The following is an 18,064-nucleotide window of genomic DNA, read 5'->3' on the forward strand; positions in this document are numbered from 1 at the left end:
CAAAACAGGCTTATTTATGATATGGAGAAAGTTTGAGTGGTCTAGATGGGAAATCAAACCAGTCACAACATTTTTTTAAGCCAAAGCCTAATTCAGAGCAAGGCCTAACTGTCTTCAGTTCTGTGAAGGCTGTGAGAGGTGAGGAAGCTGCAGAAGAAAACTTAGGAACAGGCTGAGGTTGGTTCATGAGGTTTAAGGAAAGAAACCACGTTTATAACGTGAAAGTGCAAGCTGAAGCAGCGAGTGTGATGGAGAAGCTGCAGCAAGTGATCCCGATGATCTAGCTAAGATCATTGATGAAGGTGGCATCACCAAACAACAGATTTTCAGTGTGCATTAAACAGTCGTGTATTGGAAGAAGACACCAACTAGGACTTCTATAGCTAGAGAGGAGAAGTCAGTGCCTGGCAAGCTGAAGCCAGTGCTCATTCACTATTTGGAAAATCCTAGGGCCCTTAAGAATGATGTTAAATTTGTGCTCGCCTTGGCAGCCCATATACTAAGAATGATGTTACATTTATTCTGGCTGTGTGCAATGGCTCACGCCTGTAATCCCAGCACTTTGGGAGTAAGAGATGGGCAGATTACTTGAGCTCAGGAGTTTGAGACCACCCTGGGCAACTTGGCAAAACCCCGTCTCTACACAAAATAAAAAAAATAGCCAGGTATGGTGGCTTGTGCCTGTAGAACTCGCCTCCAAAGTTCAAGTGATTCTTGTGCCTTAGCCTCCCAAGTAGCTGGGATTACAGAGGTGTGCCACCACACCCTGCTAGTTTTTGTATTTTTAGTAGAGATGGGGTTTCACCATGTTGGTCTCAAATTCCTGGCCTCAAAACAGTCCACCCATCTCAGCCTCCTAAAGTGCTTGGATTACAGGCATGATCCACTGCGCCCAGCCCGACTTTCAAATCTTGTTTAAGAAATAGAGTTGACCCTTGAACAACATATATTTGTACTGTGTGGGTCCACTTATATGTAGTGGAAACTTTTTTTTGAGATTTGAGACAATTTGAAAAAATGTGCACCATGTAGCCTAGATATATTGAAAAAAGAAACAAAAGGTATGTCATGTGCATAAAATATATGTACATGCTAGTCTTATATTGTTTACTACCATAAAATATACACAAATGTGTTATACTGAATTAAAATTTATTAAAACTTATGCATACAGATGCTTATAGACTATACATGATACCATTTGCAGTAATGTAAACAACAGGTAAAGAAGTGTAAACATAAAAGCTACAGTATAAATCGTAATTGCATAAAATTAACTGTGGTACATACTATACTACTATAATAATTTTGTAGCCACTTCCTGTTGCTATGGCAGTGAGCTCAAGTGTTGTGAATATTCACCTAAAACCCATGTGACACTAATCATCTCTGCTTGAGCAGTTAATCTCTCCAGTAAATAGTGTGTCTCAGTAAAAAGTGATGTCTCAGTTTTCACTTATTTTTCATTATATTTAATACAATACTGTAAACCTGGAATAAATAATACCATGGGACCCATATGAAGTGCCATTAATAGTTCTGGAAGTGCTCCCAAGAAGCAGAGAAAACTCATAACATTATAAGAAAAAGTTGAATTGCTTGATATGTTCTTTTTTTTTTTTTTTTTTTTTGAGGCGGAGTCTTGCTCTGTCGCCCGGGCTGGAGTGCAGTGGCCGGATCTCAGCTCACTGCAAGCTCCGCCTCCCGGGTTTACGCCATTCTCCTGCCTCAGCCTCCCGAGTAGCTGGGACTACAGGCGCCCGCCACCTCGCCCGGCTAGTTTTTTTGTATTTTTAGTAGAGACGGGGTTTCACCGTGTTCGCCAGGATGGTCTCGATCTCCTGACCTCGTGATCCGCCCGTCTCGGCCTCCCAAAGTGCTGGGATTACAGGCTTGAGCCACCGCGCCCGGCCTGCTTGATACGTTCTGTTGTTTGAGGTCTGCAGCTGTGGTCACCTGCCATTTCAGGCAGACAATTGATTTTGTGAAAAGATGACGTAAACTTATGGTGTCAGTAAACACAGTACAGTGTTGTAAATGTGTTTTCTCTTTTATATGACTTTTTTTTTTGAGACAGAGTCTCACTTTGTCACCTAGTCTGCAGTGCAGTGGTATGATCTCAGCTCACTGCAACCTCCGCCTCACTGCAGCCTCTGCCTCTCAGGCTCAAGTGATTCTCGTGCCTCAGCCTCCTGAGTAGCTGGGATTACAGGCGTGAGCCACCATGCCCAGCTAATTTTTTAGTATTTTTAGTAGAGTCAGGATTTCTCCGTGTTGGCCAGGCTGGTCTCTAACTCCAGGCCTCATGTGAGCCTCCCCGCCTCTGCCTTCGAAAGTGCTGGGATTACAGGCATGAGCCACTGTGCATGGCCCTTTTTAATAATTTTTTAAAGACCGGATCTTGCTGGGTTGCCCAGGCTAGAGTGTAATGGCTGTTCATAGGTGTGATCATAGTGCACTACACTCTTAAGCTCCTGGGCTCAAGCTATTTAGGTTGGTGCAAAAGTAATTGCAGCTTTTGCCATATTTTAATTACTTTTGTACCGACACAGTATCTTCTGCCTCAAGCCTTCCAAGTAGCTGGGACTATGAGTGTGCCACTGCATCTGATTTTCCGTATGATTTTCTTCGTAACATTTTATTTAGCTTTCTTTATTGTAAGAATACCATATATAATACACATACAAAATATGTGTTAATTGTTTGTTATTGGTAAGGCTTCTTTTTTTTTTTTTTTTTTTTTTGTGAGACGGAGTCTCGCTCTGCCGCCCAGGCTGGAGTGCAGTGGCCGGATCTCAGCTCACTGCAAGCTCCGCCTCCCTGGTTTATGCCATTCTCCTGCCTCAGCGTCCCGAGTAGCTGGGACTACAGGCGCCCGCCAGGGCGCCCGGCTAGTTTTTTGTATTTTTTTTAGTAGAGACGGGGTTTCACCGTGTTAGCCAGGATGGTCTCGATCTCCTGACCTCGTGATCCGCCCGTCTCGGCCTCCCAAAGTGCTGGGATTACAGGCTTGAGCCACCGCGCCCGGCCCCGATATCCGGAATCTATAAGGAACTTAAAACAATTGAACAAGCAAAAAACAACCCCATTAAAAAACAGGCAGCAGACATGAACAGACACTTATCAAAAGAAGACATACAAGTGGCCAACAAACATATGAAAAAATGCTCCATATTACTAATCATCAAACAAATGCAAATCAAAATCACAGTGAGATACTATCTCACACTAGGCAGAATGGGTATTACTAAAATGTCAAAAACACAGTAGATGCTGGCAAGACTGCAGAGAAAAGGGAATGCTTATAAACTCTGCTGGTGGGAATGTAAATTAGTTCCAGCTACTGTGGAAAGCAATTGGGAGATTTCTCAAAGAACTTAAAATACGACTACCACTCAGCCCAGCCATCCGTTGCTGGGTATATATCCAAAAGAAAACAAATGATGCTACCAAAAAGACACATGCACTCTCATATATTGCAGCACGATTCACAATAGCAAGGACATGGAATCAACGTAGATGCCCGTCGGTGGTAGACTGGGTAAAGAAAATGTGGCACATATGCACCATGGCATACTATGCAGCCATGAAAAAGAATTATGTCCTTTGCAGCAACATGGATGCAGCTTGAAGCCATTATCCTAAGTGAATTAACACAGGAACAGAAAACCAAGTATCACATGTTCTCACTTATAAGTGAGAGCTAAACATTGGACGTAAAACTCATAGACATAAAGATGACAACATTAGAAACTGAGGACTACTGGTGGGGGAAGAAGAGCAGTGTTGAAAAGCCCAGATGATGGGATTATTTGTATCCCAGACCTCAGCGTCATGCAGTATACCCAGATAGTCTGCACATGTACCTCCTGAATCTAAAATAAAAGTTTGAAAGTTTTAAAAAGGGAAAAGATTATGACTTGCTGAAAGCACAGATGATTATTAGCATCTTTCAGCAGTAAAATATTAATATTTTTAAATTAAGGATATACATTGATTTTTAAAGATATAATCCTATTGCATACTTAATCGACTATAGTATAGTCCAAACATAGCTTTTATATGCATTGAGAAACCAAAAAAACGTGCATGACTTGCTTTTTGCAATATTTGTTTTATTAGGGTAGTGTGAAACAACCTGCAAGATCTCCAAGGTATACCTGTGTAACTCTAGATATAGATAAGGGTTCTTTAAAAAATATAATACTCTTATCACACCTAAAAAAGTTGACAGTTCTTTAATATCAGTTAGCCAATCGGTGTTCAAATTTTCAGGTACAGTTGGTCCTCTGTGGGTTCTGTATCCATGGACACAGCCAATCAGAAATCAAAAATATTTGACAAAAAATTTCACAAAATTCCAAAGAGTAAAAATTGAATTTGCCTTCTACTGAGTACTGCATTGAATCTGTGCGAATGAAGGGATGTGTATGCATTGTATTAGGTATTATAAGTAATCTTGAGATGATTTAAAGTATATCGAAAGATGTGTGTAGGTTATATGCAAATACTAAATTATTTTATGTAAGGGGACTTGAGCATCCATGGATTTTGGCATCTGAGGGGTGTCCTGCATCAATCCCCCATAATACTGAAGGACAACTGTATAGGTTTCTGCTGTCTTTCTTTTTTTGACAGAGTTTCTTACTCTGTCACCCAGGCTGGAATGCAATGGTGCAATCACAGCTTACTGCAGTCTTAATCTCCTAGGCTCAAGTGATCCTCCTGCTTCAGCCACCTGAGTAGCTGGGACTGCAGGCGTGCACCACCATGCTTGGCTAATTTTTATATTTCTGGTCAAGATGGGGTTCCTCCATGTTGTCCAGTCTGGCCTTGAACTCCTGGGCTCAAGCAGTCCTCTTGCCTTGGCCTCCCAAAGTGCTGGTATTACAGGCCTGAGCCACCACAACAGGCCTAGGTTTCTACTTTATTTTTCTTTGCAATTTTTTTGTTGAAGAAACTGGGTTGTCTTACAGAGTGTTTCTCATTCTGGATTTTTCCGATTACGTCCACACTGTTAATTTAACATATTCCTCAGCCCCGCTGTATTTCCTGTAAACTGGTAGTTAGATCTAGAGTCTTGATCTCATTCAAGTTTGACGGGGGGCAAAAAGAGGGGGTGACAGGAACAAAAACTTTGTATTATGTATCAGAAGGTAGACTTCTCTTTTTTGAGTTAATAAAATGTTTAGATCTTTATTATTATTTAAACTAAAAAATGAAGCTTTGGAATTTTTTTTGATTCTCGTATATCACAGACAACATCAATATTATGAATCTAGCCATGAGTGATGGCTCATACCTGTAATCCCAGCACTTTGGGAGGCTGAGGCAGGACAATTGCTTTAAAAAAAATTATTAGTCTGTTTTTAAGTAATGCTTTTATCTTGATTGTAATAACAGTACATGCTTATAATAGAAAATTTGGAAATGTAGGGACAAATACCTATCATTTAGAGCCAACCCATGTTAACATTTTAATGTATTTTTTCCATTTAGTTCCCTTTTTAAAAATACCAGTTTGAAATTATTCTATATAATATTGTCTGCTTTTTTCATTTGATGTCTGATTCTTGTCACTTTAGTTACGCATACTTTTTCTCGTAAAATAGCTGTTGAGATCATATTTTTAATGGTTTTGTAGTTTTCCATTATATAATTGGAATATAATTCATTTAATAATTGCCGGGCGGGCGCGGTGGCTCAAGCCTGTAATCCCAGCACTTTGGGAGGCCAAGATGGGCGGATCACGAGGTCAGGAGATCGAGACCATCCTGGCTAACACGGTGAAACCCCGTCTATACTAAAAAAAAAAACTACAAAAAACTAGCCGGGTGAGGTGGCGGGCGCCTGTAGTCCCAGCTACTGGGGAGGCTGAGGCAGGAGAATGGCGTGAACCCGGGAGGTGGAGCTTGCAGTGAGCTGAGATCCGGCCACTGCACTCCAGCCTGGGTGGCAGAGCGAGACTCCATCTCAAAAAAAAAAAAAAAAAAATTGCCTTGTTATTGTTGTTGTTATTTTTGTTTTTTGAGGCAAGGTCTTGCTCTGTTGTCTAGGCTGGAGTACAGTGGTGTGATCAGGACTCATAGCAGCTTCAACCTCCCCAGGCTCAAGCGATCCTCTCACCTCAGCCTCCCGGGGCAGCTGGGAGCTACAGGTGCATGCCACCATGCCCAGATAATTTTTGTATTTTTTGTAAAGATGAGGTTTTGCATATTGGTCAAGCAGGCCTCAAGCCCCTGGACTCAAGTGATCCACTAGACTTGGCCTCCCAGAGTGCTGGGATTGCAGGCGTGAGCCACTGTGCCAGCGTTGTTTATTTTTCTTTTTTTCTTTCTTTTGAGATATGGTCTTGCACTGTTGCCCAGGGTGGAGTGCAGTGGTGCAGTCATGGCTCTTTGCAGACTCAAACTCCTGACCTCAAGCAATCCTCCCATCTTCCCCTGCTGTTTTGATATTTATGTTGTTCCCATTGTTTTATTTAAAAAATATTGGTGATATGAATGGTTTATACATAGTCTTTATATGTATTCTGATTATATTATCTCTAGATAGAGAATAATTGAGTTAAAGGGCTTTGAATAGTTTTAATACATTTAGAATATTACTATTAAGTAATTGAGTGGTTGAGTTATTTTTATGGTATGTCAGAAATTCTGAACTTCATGTAAAACTATTATAACTTAGTTATATTGCAGAAATTTGCAGTGAGATGAATCTTTTAAAAAATTTAAATATTGTATGATTATATAATTGTATAAGTATAATTGTATATAAATAGCTATAATTTATAAGTAATATGTAATGTATACATGTGAAACATATATTACATATAAACATATGTCACAGAAAGACAGTTAAAAACTAAGATCACTGACAGCTGAAAAACACAAACTAGAACTACAAAATGTGAAGAAATGATACAAAATGATTAACATACCTAACTTATAAAAAGGTCATAAAGAGTAATTCAGAATCACTGATACACAAATAGAAAAATTAGGCTAGTCAAACCAGAAAGAGAAGAGATGCAAGGAAAAACTTTTAAGAATCAGTTTACAACAGAATAAATGTCCCACAGAGCACACGAATGGGGCTGGAAGAGGGATAAGTAAAAAGTGATGAAACTGAACTGAAAAGAATTACTATATGAAAGACAAGGACAGCAGGAAGTAGCAGTATTTTAATAATAATTATTTTATAATTAAGTATCTTACATAATTTTCTACAAATAATTTAAGTATCTTAAATTATTAAATTTATTATCTATAAATAATTTAAGTATCTTAAATAATTTAAAACATTCTTTTTTTTGGTATACTTGTTTATTTTACCCAAAAACTCGTGTATCTTGTAAAGAAGATGCTAATAATAACACATGTATTACATATAAAATATATACACCAGCATATACTCTCTTCTTCCCAGCTTCTTTCCATTAGAAATCATCTTGGAGGTCTCCAGTTTGTTTTCAATGTGAAATTTTTTTTTTTAAATGAACACATAATAGTTGTACATATTTTTGGATTACGTAGTGATGTTTTGATGTATGTATTAAAAATGTATAGTGATTGATCAGAGTAATTAGCATATTCATCGTCCCAAACATAAAAAACTAGAAATCCTCTTTCAGTTTGTCTGTTTTATGAATGAGAGTTTCCATATGTCTTGTTCACTTATGTGAGGTACATACGTTTCATCTATTTTCATGTTTCTGTGCTTGAGTGTATTTTTCAATCTGTTAAGAAATGGACTCAGTGGTGTGCGTTTATTTTCTAGATTGCTACGCTTTACATATGGGCCTTCATTTCCTCCATTTAAAGTTCCCGATGAAGATGCCAGTCTGATCCCTCCAGAAATGGATAATGAGTGTGTTGCACAGACATGGTTTCGCTTTTTACACATGCTAAGGTATTGTTATTTTATTATTTCATGTGCTATTTACCCAGTAAGTGTCTTAGGGCAGTAACCATGCTGTAAGTCTCTTGTTTGAATTCAGAATGTGGACGCTAAGCTCCATTCATCAAAGTGTCTTAGGGCAGGAACCATGCTGTAAGTCTCTTGTTTGAATTCAGAATGTGGACACTAAACTCCATTCATCAAATGGAACCCTGTTGGACAACAAGCACGTTTCTATCCTGTGCCTCCTGCTCTCCCTGTCCCAGCAGGGTTAGGCTGTCCTCAGCCGCTCTTGGTTTACACTCTCTAGGAACGTGTTCCCTGTGGTAGATGCCACACTTGTTCTCTTGCCTGTTGCTGCAGCCTGGCTGATGATCTTTCTCTTGGGATTTTGTCACATTCTTTGGGGACTGGAGGTTGCTTTGCTCCTCTCTGTGTCCAGCACTGACTGGTCAGTCTGCCTCTCAGAGCCCTCCTCCAAGCGCCTGTTTAAAGTTTCAGTGGGAGAAACACCCTAAAATTTTGCAGAGGGGTATACTTCTACATCCTGCTGTCCCTGTCTTTTATATAGTAATTCTTTTCAGTTCAGTTTCATCACTTTTTACTTATCCCTCTTCCAGCCCCATTCGTGTGCTCTGTGGGACATTTATTCTGTTGTAAACTGATTCTTAAAGTTTTTCCTTGCATCTCTTCTCTTTCTGGTTTGACTAGCCTAATTTTTCTATTTGTGTATCAGTGATTCTGAATTACTCTTTATGACCTTTTTATAAGTTAGGTATGTTAATCATTTTGTATCATTTCTTCACATTTTGTAGTTCTAGTTTGTGTTTTTCAGCTGTCAGTGATCTTAGTTTTTAACTGTCTTTCTGTGATCATTTTCTATTTCTTTTGTGTTCTTTGATTGGATAATCACCTATGATTTCTTCCAATGTTGTTTCCTTTGTAATAGTAAGTTCTTTTATATACCTCAGGATCTGTCTTTATATATACACACACACACACACACACACACATGCACGCACGCACGTAATTTGGAGAGATAGGGTCTTCCTGCATTGCCCAGGCTGGTCTCAAACTCCTAGACTTAAGCAGTCCACCCACTTCAGCCTCCCAAATTGCTAGGATTGCAGGCATCGAGCCATCGTGCCCGGCCTGGATAGTTCCCATATTACTTCATTAATTTCTTCATTTATTTTTATGTCAGAGTCACACTCTTAATTATTTTAACTTTATAATATTATTGATATTTAGTAGGCCTAATGTCTTTTTCTCTTTTTCCTTCTCTTAGAGTATTTATCTCTTCTTGCCTGTTTAACATTTCAGATCACTTTTAGAACCAATTTTTCAAGTTACAAAACATAAGCAAACAGAAGGAATAACCTCAACGAAATCTTCTAGGGTTTGGATTGTGTATTAATTAGGGTAAGGAATATGTTCTGCTTTAGCAAATGAACCTGAAAATCTTAAGTCTAGAATCAGGACTGGCTCTGTTCACATAGTCGTTCAGGGACCCAGCTGGCAGAGGCTCTTTCATCTTCAACAGATGACTCCATTAGGACCTCAGTGTTGTAAGCAGGAGTTTCGTATCTGACTAGCAGATGGGGAACAGAGAACAAGGAAAATTTTGTGGGAGGGTTTTATGTGTCAGGCCTTGAAGTAATATAAATCACTGTTACTCATATTCCATTAGCCAGAACTCAGACACACATCACACTTAATTGCAAGAGAACAGAGAAGAAAAGAGAAAGTTGTGAACAGCTAGCCAGACTCTGCCAAAGATGAGACTGGTATTAAGCCTGTATTTATATTTAGGAAACGCTGATATCTGATATTGAGTCCGCCTTTCTAAAAGCATGTCTTTTTCTTTTTTCAGAATTTTGCGTATCTTATTGAAATGTTTTACAGTCTTCACAAATATTTTTAATATTTTCTTTACCATTATTTCTAGGTATTTGTTGCTGATGTGAAAAGCTAACTCTTTTCTGCTATTCTGTCTTCTAGATGGTTATTACTGCTGTAAAGAACATTTTTTACTTCATGTTATTTTGTATATTATATATGGCATTTAAAAGAGCTCTGAGTATTTCACTGATTCTTCTGAGATATGGACACATACCTGCAAATAAGAAGTGTCTCTTTTCTAATAATTCATACTTGTTTTGGTGACTAATTAAAAATACTTTGGATGCAGTAAGACTTGGACTTGAGTTCAAATTCTGCTAGTTTTTTCTTTGTGAACTTGAACAGTTTATTCTCCCTGTGCCTCAGTTTCTTTTTAATCTACATAATGGGAATAATGATTGTACCATCTCGTTATAAGAATTGAAGAAGAAAAAGCATGTAAAACGGTATGATGCCTAGTGCATGGTAGGTCTTTAAAAGTTGCTATTATTACAGTTATTTCTGTATATTATTTTACTGCATCGTTCAGAACTTCTAGAACACTGTTGAATTAAAGTGATACTGTTTTGGCACCTTTTTTGGTTCTGATTTTCTTCAGAATGCCTCTAATATATGGAATTTTGAGTAGGATGTTGGTTGTCGATACTACATGTTCTTTTTTATGCTCCTGCTTTCCTAAACAATCAAAAATTTTATTTATTTATTTTTAAATTTTTTTTTTGTTGCCCAGGCTGGAGTGCAGTGGTGCGATCTCTGCTCACTGCAAGCTGCGCCTCCTGGATACACGCCATTCTCCTGCCTCAGCCTCCTGAGTAGTTGGGACTACAGGCACCCGCCACCATGCTCAGCTAATTTTTTGTATTTTTTAGTAGAGACGGGGTTTCACTGTGTTAGCCAGGATGGTCTCAATCTCCTGATCTCGTGATCCGCCTGCCTCAGCCTCCCAGAGTGCTGGGATTATAGGCTTGAGCCACCACATCTGGCCAGCAATTAAAAATTTTTGAAAATAAAGGCTGGGCACAGTGACTCACGCCTGTAATAATAGCACTTTGGGAGGCCAATGCAGGTGGCAAGCTTAGGAGTTCGAGACCAGCCTGGGCAACATGGTGAAACCCATCTCTACTAAAAATACAAAAAACGGGCTGGGCGTGGTTGCTCACGCCTGTAATCCCAGCACTTTGAGAGGCCAAGGTGGGTGGATCCCTTGAGGTCAGGAGTTCGAGACAAGCCTGGCCAACATGGTGAAACCCTGTCTCTACTAAAAATACAAAAATTAGCTGGGTGTGGTGGCGCATGCCTGTAATCCCCGCTACTTGGGAGGCTGAGGCAGGAGAATCACTTGAACTGGGAAGCAGAGGTTGCACTCCAGCCTGGGCGACAGAGCGAGACTCCATCTCAAAAAAAAAAAAAAAACGAAAAACAAATTAGTCAAGTATAGTGGTGCACCTGTAATCCTAGCTACTCAGGAGGCTGAGGAACAAGAATTGCTTGAACCTGGGAGGCAGATTTGCAGTGAGCCAAGATCATACCACTGCACTGTAGCCTGGGCAACAGAGCAAGACTGTCTCAAAAAATAAATAAATAAAATTAAAATATAAATAAAGTCAGGAGTAGTACTGAATTGTTTCAAATAATATTTTTGGATCCATTTAAGCAATTAAGTGGTTTTTCTTCTTTCATCTGTTGATGTGAAATATTAATTAATTTCCCAATGTTGAACCATCATTCCTGAAAGAAAAGTTTTGCTTGGTTATGGAATGCTTTTCTTTTAATGTTTTTCTGATTGTCTGTAGTTCTATCTTTTGATGAATTGGATAGGAAAACTTCCTATCCTTTTTTATGGTCTGTTGTGTCAAAGTTTTATGTTCCTTAAAAGTATGAAATAAATGAACAGCAAAACTCTAGTTCTAGAGTCTTTTTTAGAGGTAGTTCTTAGATATTCTTCTTGAGCTGACTGTGGTACTTTAGTTAGAGTTATTTTCGATGGCAAAAATAGGAGCCTACTTAAGCAAATGCAGGTGAGAAAAAGAGATTATGTGAAGACAGAGCAGTCTTACCAGGCTCTGAAGCAGTGAGCAACCCTTTCTCACGTTGGGGAGGAATCAAGGCAGCCTCGGGACAAATCACTGTCATTTGCTTCTCTTTGCTTTTTTGATTCTCTTGTGCATGCGCGTTGTTCTCTTTCTCCAGCAGGCTTCCTCCTGAGTCCCTGTTCCCTCGTGCCTTTGAGAGGGGGACATGCAGTCTCTTGATAACTGCCCAGTGGTGTAAATAGCTGTGATACTGCTTGACTTCAGTGCTTGTCCTTTCAGTTCATGGGGGCTTTCCCTTTGCTTAGTTTCTCCAAAGGGAAAATTGGATCAAATTATCTTCATTAATTAGGTCTATGGCAGACATCTGGATACCTCCTTTAGGACAATTTTACCTCCTTTCTTAAATAAGCTGCGAGTGGCAGGTCATGAGGATTATTTATGATTGTGATTATTTGTGATTGTTGGCAAATTTCCTAGGATGAAGGTTGTATATGATGGGGAGATAGGCATCAATATTTTGTGTTGTATGTTAGTGATTCATCTTTTTCCAGGAAAACAAAAAAATATTTTTCATTTTTGTTTCCCATACCGTTCTCAAATACTTGTCTTTGGACTTGTGTATGCCCACCTGTCCTTTAGGCCCCATCTGGAGATTGTTTCAGTAAATTTAGGTAAAATCTGGATTTTTAACAGGTTCCCCAAATGCATCAGGTACACAGGGCATTTGGAACTGCCGAAATGCAGTTTCTTTTAGTTTCTCGTATCCTTTGTTACCCATTCTCATTTCAAGTTTTACTTTCTTGAATCTGTTCTCTAAATATTTGGGTGCCAATAAATCATTCGTGGTTTACCTTTGGAGAAACTGGTATGAACCTTTCTCTCTCCAGTTTTTGATGTGTCGTAGACATGAATTTAACCAAACTCTGCTGGACTTAGGTGTAGTTCCATTTCAGCTTTACTCCTTGTTCTTCTAATTTCTGAAGAGTTGAACTACAGCCCCCAGCAGGCACTGCTGGTAGCGACGAATCTCCTCTCCTCTGTCTTACTTGATGGACTAGTACAGTTCTGTGAAAACAGTATGCTTGGAAGCCCATTTTTCTTACATGCATACACATTCCCCTTTCCCCAATTACAGTTACTTGAAATTCTTTTGGTGGGTGGAAAAAGAGGTTTTCAAAGCCAGAGCATGGATAGATCACTGATTCCTATTTCTCAGCTAGTTCTTTTGCCTTGTAGGTAGTGGAAATTCTGTTTACCGGCTTTAGATTATCAGTATTACTTTGAATTGGAGAGGCTTCTTAATGGAATGCTAAGCAAACCATTTGAGTGAAAAATTGTAATCTGTTTTTAATGGAAATATTTCAAACTGTACATAAAATGTAATTAAACACAAATACATTGTTTTGAAATGTATGGCTTTAGTACATACACATGAACACAGCATAAAACTATAACACTAATCCTGATTTTCAAATATAGTTTTTTTTTTTTTAATTGGAAATGTTAATACTAAAGTAAAATTTTCTCCTTGGAGTTCTTGTTGACATAGCTTTACCATTCCATTGCTTAATTTTTTTTTTTCTTTCTTTCTTTTTTTTTTTTTTCCTGAGATGGCGTGTTGCTGTGTTGCTCAGGCTGGAGTGCATTGGCATGATCATAGCTCACTGCAGCCTCGGCCTTGAAATCCTGGGCTCAAGTGATCTGCCTCAGCCTTCTGAGTAGCTGGGACCATAGGCACGTGCCACCATGTCCATCTTCTATTGCTTAATTCTAAACATATTAGAAAAGGTGTCTATGTATACTCTTAAAAAATTAAAAAGTCTTACTTTGATTCTCATGCTCTGAATAGGCAATGTTCATGTAACTACACTGCAGATCTTCTGTAAAGAAGTGTTGATATTTGAATCACTAACCCATTAAATACAAATCAGTCTCTTCTCTGAATCAAAGAAATAGGCACAAACAGTCCTGTTCTTAAATTAGATTACATGTATTTTATTGCTATAGAATTTTCTAAATTTGTGATTAATTCTTTTCTCTCTTTTAATAGTAATCCTGTGGATTTGAGTAACCCAGCTATTATAAGCTCTACTCCCAAATTTCAGGAACAGTTCTTGAATGTGAGCGGAATGCCACAAGAATTGAATCAGTATCCCTGCCTTAAACATCTGCCTCAAATATTTTTTCGTGCCATGCGTGGAATCAGCTGTCTGGTGGATGCATTCTTAGGTGAATTTTGTGTATGTTGCTAGATGTATGAAGAGCTTCATTTACATAACTCTAGAGGCTAACCCTACGAGTTATTAGAAAACATCCAAAGGAAAAGATGAACAGATTTGATGACAAATAACAAGCGAAGAAAAATTATTTGCAACAAATAAAATAGCCAGAGGGTTATCGTTTTTATGTAAATATTTAGGTTGGTGCAAAAGTAATTGCAGTTTTTGCCATTTAATGTGGACAAAACTGCAATTCCTTTTGCACCCACCTGATACATCAAACAAGGTGCTAAGAACAAGAATTAAGCTAGTAGATCAGTGGACAAAGGATAAGAGTAAATGATTGCAAAAGAAAAGAGTGTTCGTGCATACTAGCTATCCAAGAAAATACAGATGAAAATGCATTTGGGACCATTCTCGTGTATATCTTTAAAAAGCAAAATTATACCTTTAGTGAGATATTCTTTTAAGCTGTTTTTCACATTTATTTTAGATATATGAGAAGTCAAATTTTTAACCTGTTGAAAGGCAGTGATTTATAATATCTGTCATTTTCTAAAATGCTTATTAACGTACAGTTAATATGTTAGCTCTGATTAAGTTTGGCTGCCACTTAACCAAAAATCCTAATACAAACAAGATAGCTTATTTTCACATATGTTAAATCTAGGGCTAGGCTGTACAGGGCCAGTATAATGGTTCCATCACCAGCAGGGATCCAAGGCCCTTCCATCTGGTGGCTCTCCATTCTTTGCACAGTGCCTCATGGGCCGTGATGGTTGAGTGAGTTCCAAACATCCTGTCCAGGAATTAGGAAGGAGAGTCTGCATATAATTGGTCCTTTAAGAAGATCTCTTAGAAGACCTACCCAACAGTCACCAACTTCTTTATGGTCAAAATATGGCCACGTCTAGGTGCAAAGGGAGCTTGAAAATTGAGTCATTTTTTTTCTGGGTAGCCATGTCCAGCTAAAGTTTGTGTTCTGTTACTCAGGAAGAAACAGTGAATAGATACTGAGAGGCAGCTAGCAATCTCTGCTATAGTCTATGTGTCCCAAGCCTTCACTAGGTTGCTGGGAAAAATTTTCTGATCACATATTTTGACCTATGAAGAATAATTTCATTTGCCTTTTTTTTTTTTAAGGTATTTCTAGACCCCGATCAGACAGTGCTCCCCCAACACCCGTGAATAGATTAAGTATGCCTCAAAGTGCTGCTGTCAATACCACCCCACCACATAACCGGAGGCACCGGGCTGTTACTGTGAATAAGGCCACCATGAAGACAAGCACAGTAAGAGTTTATGTCACCATTGTTAAGCTATATAAGGTTGGCTTTTTAGTCTGCCATTCTTTTTATAAAGTCTTACTGTTTTCTCAAACTTTTCATTGGTATGGGTGTGTTCCTGTGTTCGTCTAATAGGTTAGTACTGCTCATGCCTCTAAAGTTCAGCACCAGACGTCTTCCACCTCTCCTCTGTCAAGTCCAAATCAGACTAGTTCAGAACCCCGGCCACTGCCTGCCCCTCGGAGACCAAAGGTTAACAGCATCTTGAATCTCTTTGGATCATGGTTATTTGATGCAGCATTTGTTCACTGTAAACTTCATAATGGGATAAACAGAGACAGCAGCATGACTGGTAAATATTACTCAAGAAATATGTTATCACTTTTTTCCTTTTCCTTTTTCTTTTTCTTTTTAGTCTTTCCTACCTGCAAGATTAATATGTATCTTAAAAAGCTCTCTGTTTCTGATCAAGCAATGTCTTGTGCTTAACCCCTTCCAGCTGAAGTAACAGAACTTTAGAAGTTTTCCTCCCTGTTCTTTTTATGTATGTTCTATGAGGTTTGGCCTTTTGTCTGGTTTTATTAGACATACTTAAGGTTAGCCACATTTTGTTGAATCAGATTTCTTTCAGTAGGTGACCTGGAAGTTCCCTTCATGTCAGCCAGGATAATACAATTTATATAAAGAATTAAAAATTCGAACTGGAAATTTACATTACAAGAAGTGTTTTCTTCAATTTTGACAGCCATTCACTCATTAGTACATGTAAGCATCAGAAAATTTTTGCTTCACACTGTACTATAACCTCTCAGATTTTTAGTCTAGAGAACTTTATTTCAAGGGCACACTTTCAGAAATACTACTTGCTCTTTAACTTAATAAGATTGATTGGTGGAGAATTAATAACTCAATCCTGATATCTTCATTTAGATTTTATTATAAAAAGGAAACTGTCTAAATAAGAGCTGGTGGTTTTTTTTGTCATCTTAATCATTATATTTGGCATAGGGTGCAGGATGGATGGGTGGGGTAGTGCAGTGTTTTGAATGTTTATAATATGTCTTAGCTGAAAAATGACAATGGCTGACATTTATTGAGCTGCTATTATCATGGGCAAGGTACTGTGATATATGCATTAATGAGTGTATTGGTTGTTTGGTAAGAAAGCACTCTTCTGTTGGGGTTGGAAATAAGACAAAAAGATGTCTACTTACTTTAGTTGATGTATCTCTAGGGAGACTGTTAATTCCAAGGATAAAACTAATACAATGGCCAGAAGGGTCTCTGCTTTCTCTTAGAAATGATTTCTTAGCTGTTATTATAATTCTTAGCTATTATTATCATCTCAGAACCAGGGTCTATGTCTGTGAACATTATACACATGTAATTATTTCGAATGTTCTTACAAATCTTTAATTTAGAAAAATAGTGAATATAAAGATTTCTAGGAATATAATTTGAGAATGCCATGTTTGAGTTTAGGGATATCTTTGCTTGCTTTATTTTTTTCAAATTCAGACACTTTATATTCTGCCATTTTCATATTATAATTTTATTCACAGATTGAAAGTAGTGCTTCTGGGATAGGTAAATGTGCTTACTTACAATAAGTGAAAACTTTTAAAAGACGACTTTTGGGTTATGCTTGTCTTTATGTTCGTGTACCTTATATTTTGAGTTTTCTGTACCATGTTTATATTTATTAATTTGCATTCTCTCGAATGAATCAGTCCTGTTTTTCTTTTTTATTTTTGTTAAGATGTAATTCTTACAATGTAACTTTTGGCTATAGAGCTGTTGACACTGAAATCCGTGAATCTAGATTGGCTCAACCTGCTACTTGGTTGGTGGGCTTGCTTAAAGGGAACTTACAGATCTTTTTGCTCTCCAGGGAGTTTGTAACAGCTTTGCTCACCCTCTTGCACCCGAAGATAAAAACCAGACTTCAAATCATATATGAACAACATCTTACTTTAAAATTTTTCCTTGCTGGGGAGAGGATAGAAGCTCCTTTTCTCCTCTTTGTGTTCAGAGATGATAAAGGCTGTTACATTACCCAGGAGATATGAGATATCCAAATAGTTAAAGGGGTTAGAATGCTAGGTGCCAATCTTGAGGTCTCGAGTCTGGTGGGAGGCTTGGGTATATTAACTGTTTTTAAGTACTGGCTGCCATCAAGGAATTCTGCCATGCAGTTCACCTCTAACTTAAAGTGTTTGCTTCTTTGAACTGGTTAGCTTTAGATTTACATGACAGTACACTGTGCTTTGTAAAAGTAACATTGAGCTGGGAAGGGTTAATGAACTAAAATTTTAATGCACGTTATGGGCACTTCAAAACCTCAATTCTTTGTAGTTGTGTAATTTTCTTCGTTCATTGTTTTGCATGATACAAAAATCATAATTTTGGACCTGAATGCACAATTTCCTATGTTTTTGAACTAGCTTGTGGTATCGTAAAGCTTTTAATTTAACTTTTAAAAAGCTAAAAAGCTTCTTAATTTATTGTAAAATTTCACCATCTTTAAAGTATTTTATAATTACTACTGTCCTTTGATTTGTTTCCATTTATTTCTATTATCTTGCAGCATCTTTTATCCAAATTCTTCTTTCTTATAAATCTTGTAAGTAGGAACCAGAAGCTTCTCCTTAATTGCAGTCATGTTTTTATTTTTTTCATAATTCCATTAAAAATTTGATTGTCATTGTCTCTTGTAGTTCTTGCA

General features: G+C 38.0%; 1 protein-coding gene across 4 annotated transcripts in view; it reads left to right on the forward strand.

Moving 5' to 3' along the window:
• RALGAPB (Ral GTPase activating protein non-catalytic beta subunit) overlaps positions 1–18,064 on the forward strand; it is a 110,522-nt gene that overhangs the window by 33,382 nt on the left and 59,076 nt on the right. For all 4 annotated transcript variants that reach the window (XM_010355346.2, XM_010355348.2, XM_010355347.2 and 1 more), the window contains 4 exons: positions 7,780–7,911; positions 13,885–14,063; positions 15,197–15,345; positions 15,475–15,691. In XM_010355346.2, the coding sequence (XP_010353648.1) occupies positions 7,780–7,911; positions 13,885–14,063; positions 15,197–15,345; positions 15,475–15,691 (677 nt within the window). The remainder of the gene's footprint in view (positions 1–7,779; positions 7,912–13,884; positions 14,064–15,196; positions 15,346–15,474; positions 15,692–18,064) is intronic.

Source organism: Rhinopithecus roxellana, chromosome 13 (genome assembly GCF_007565055.1).
Source record: "Rhinopithecus roxellana isolate Shanxi Qingling chromosome 13, ASM756505v1, whole genome shotgun sequence".
Taxonomy (NCBI): domain Eukaryota; kingdom Metazoa; phylum Chordata; class Mammalia; order Primates; family Cercopithecidae; genus Rhinopithecus; species Rhinopithecus roxellana.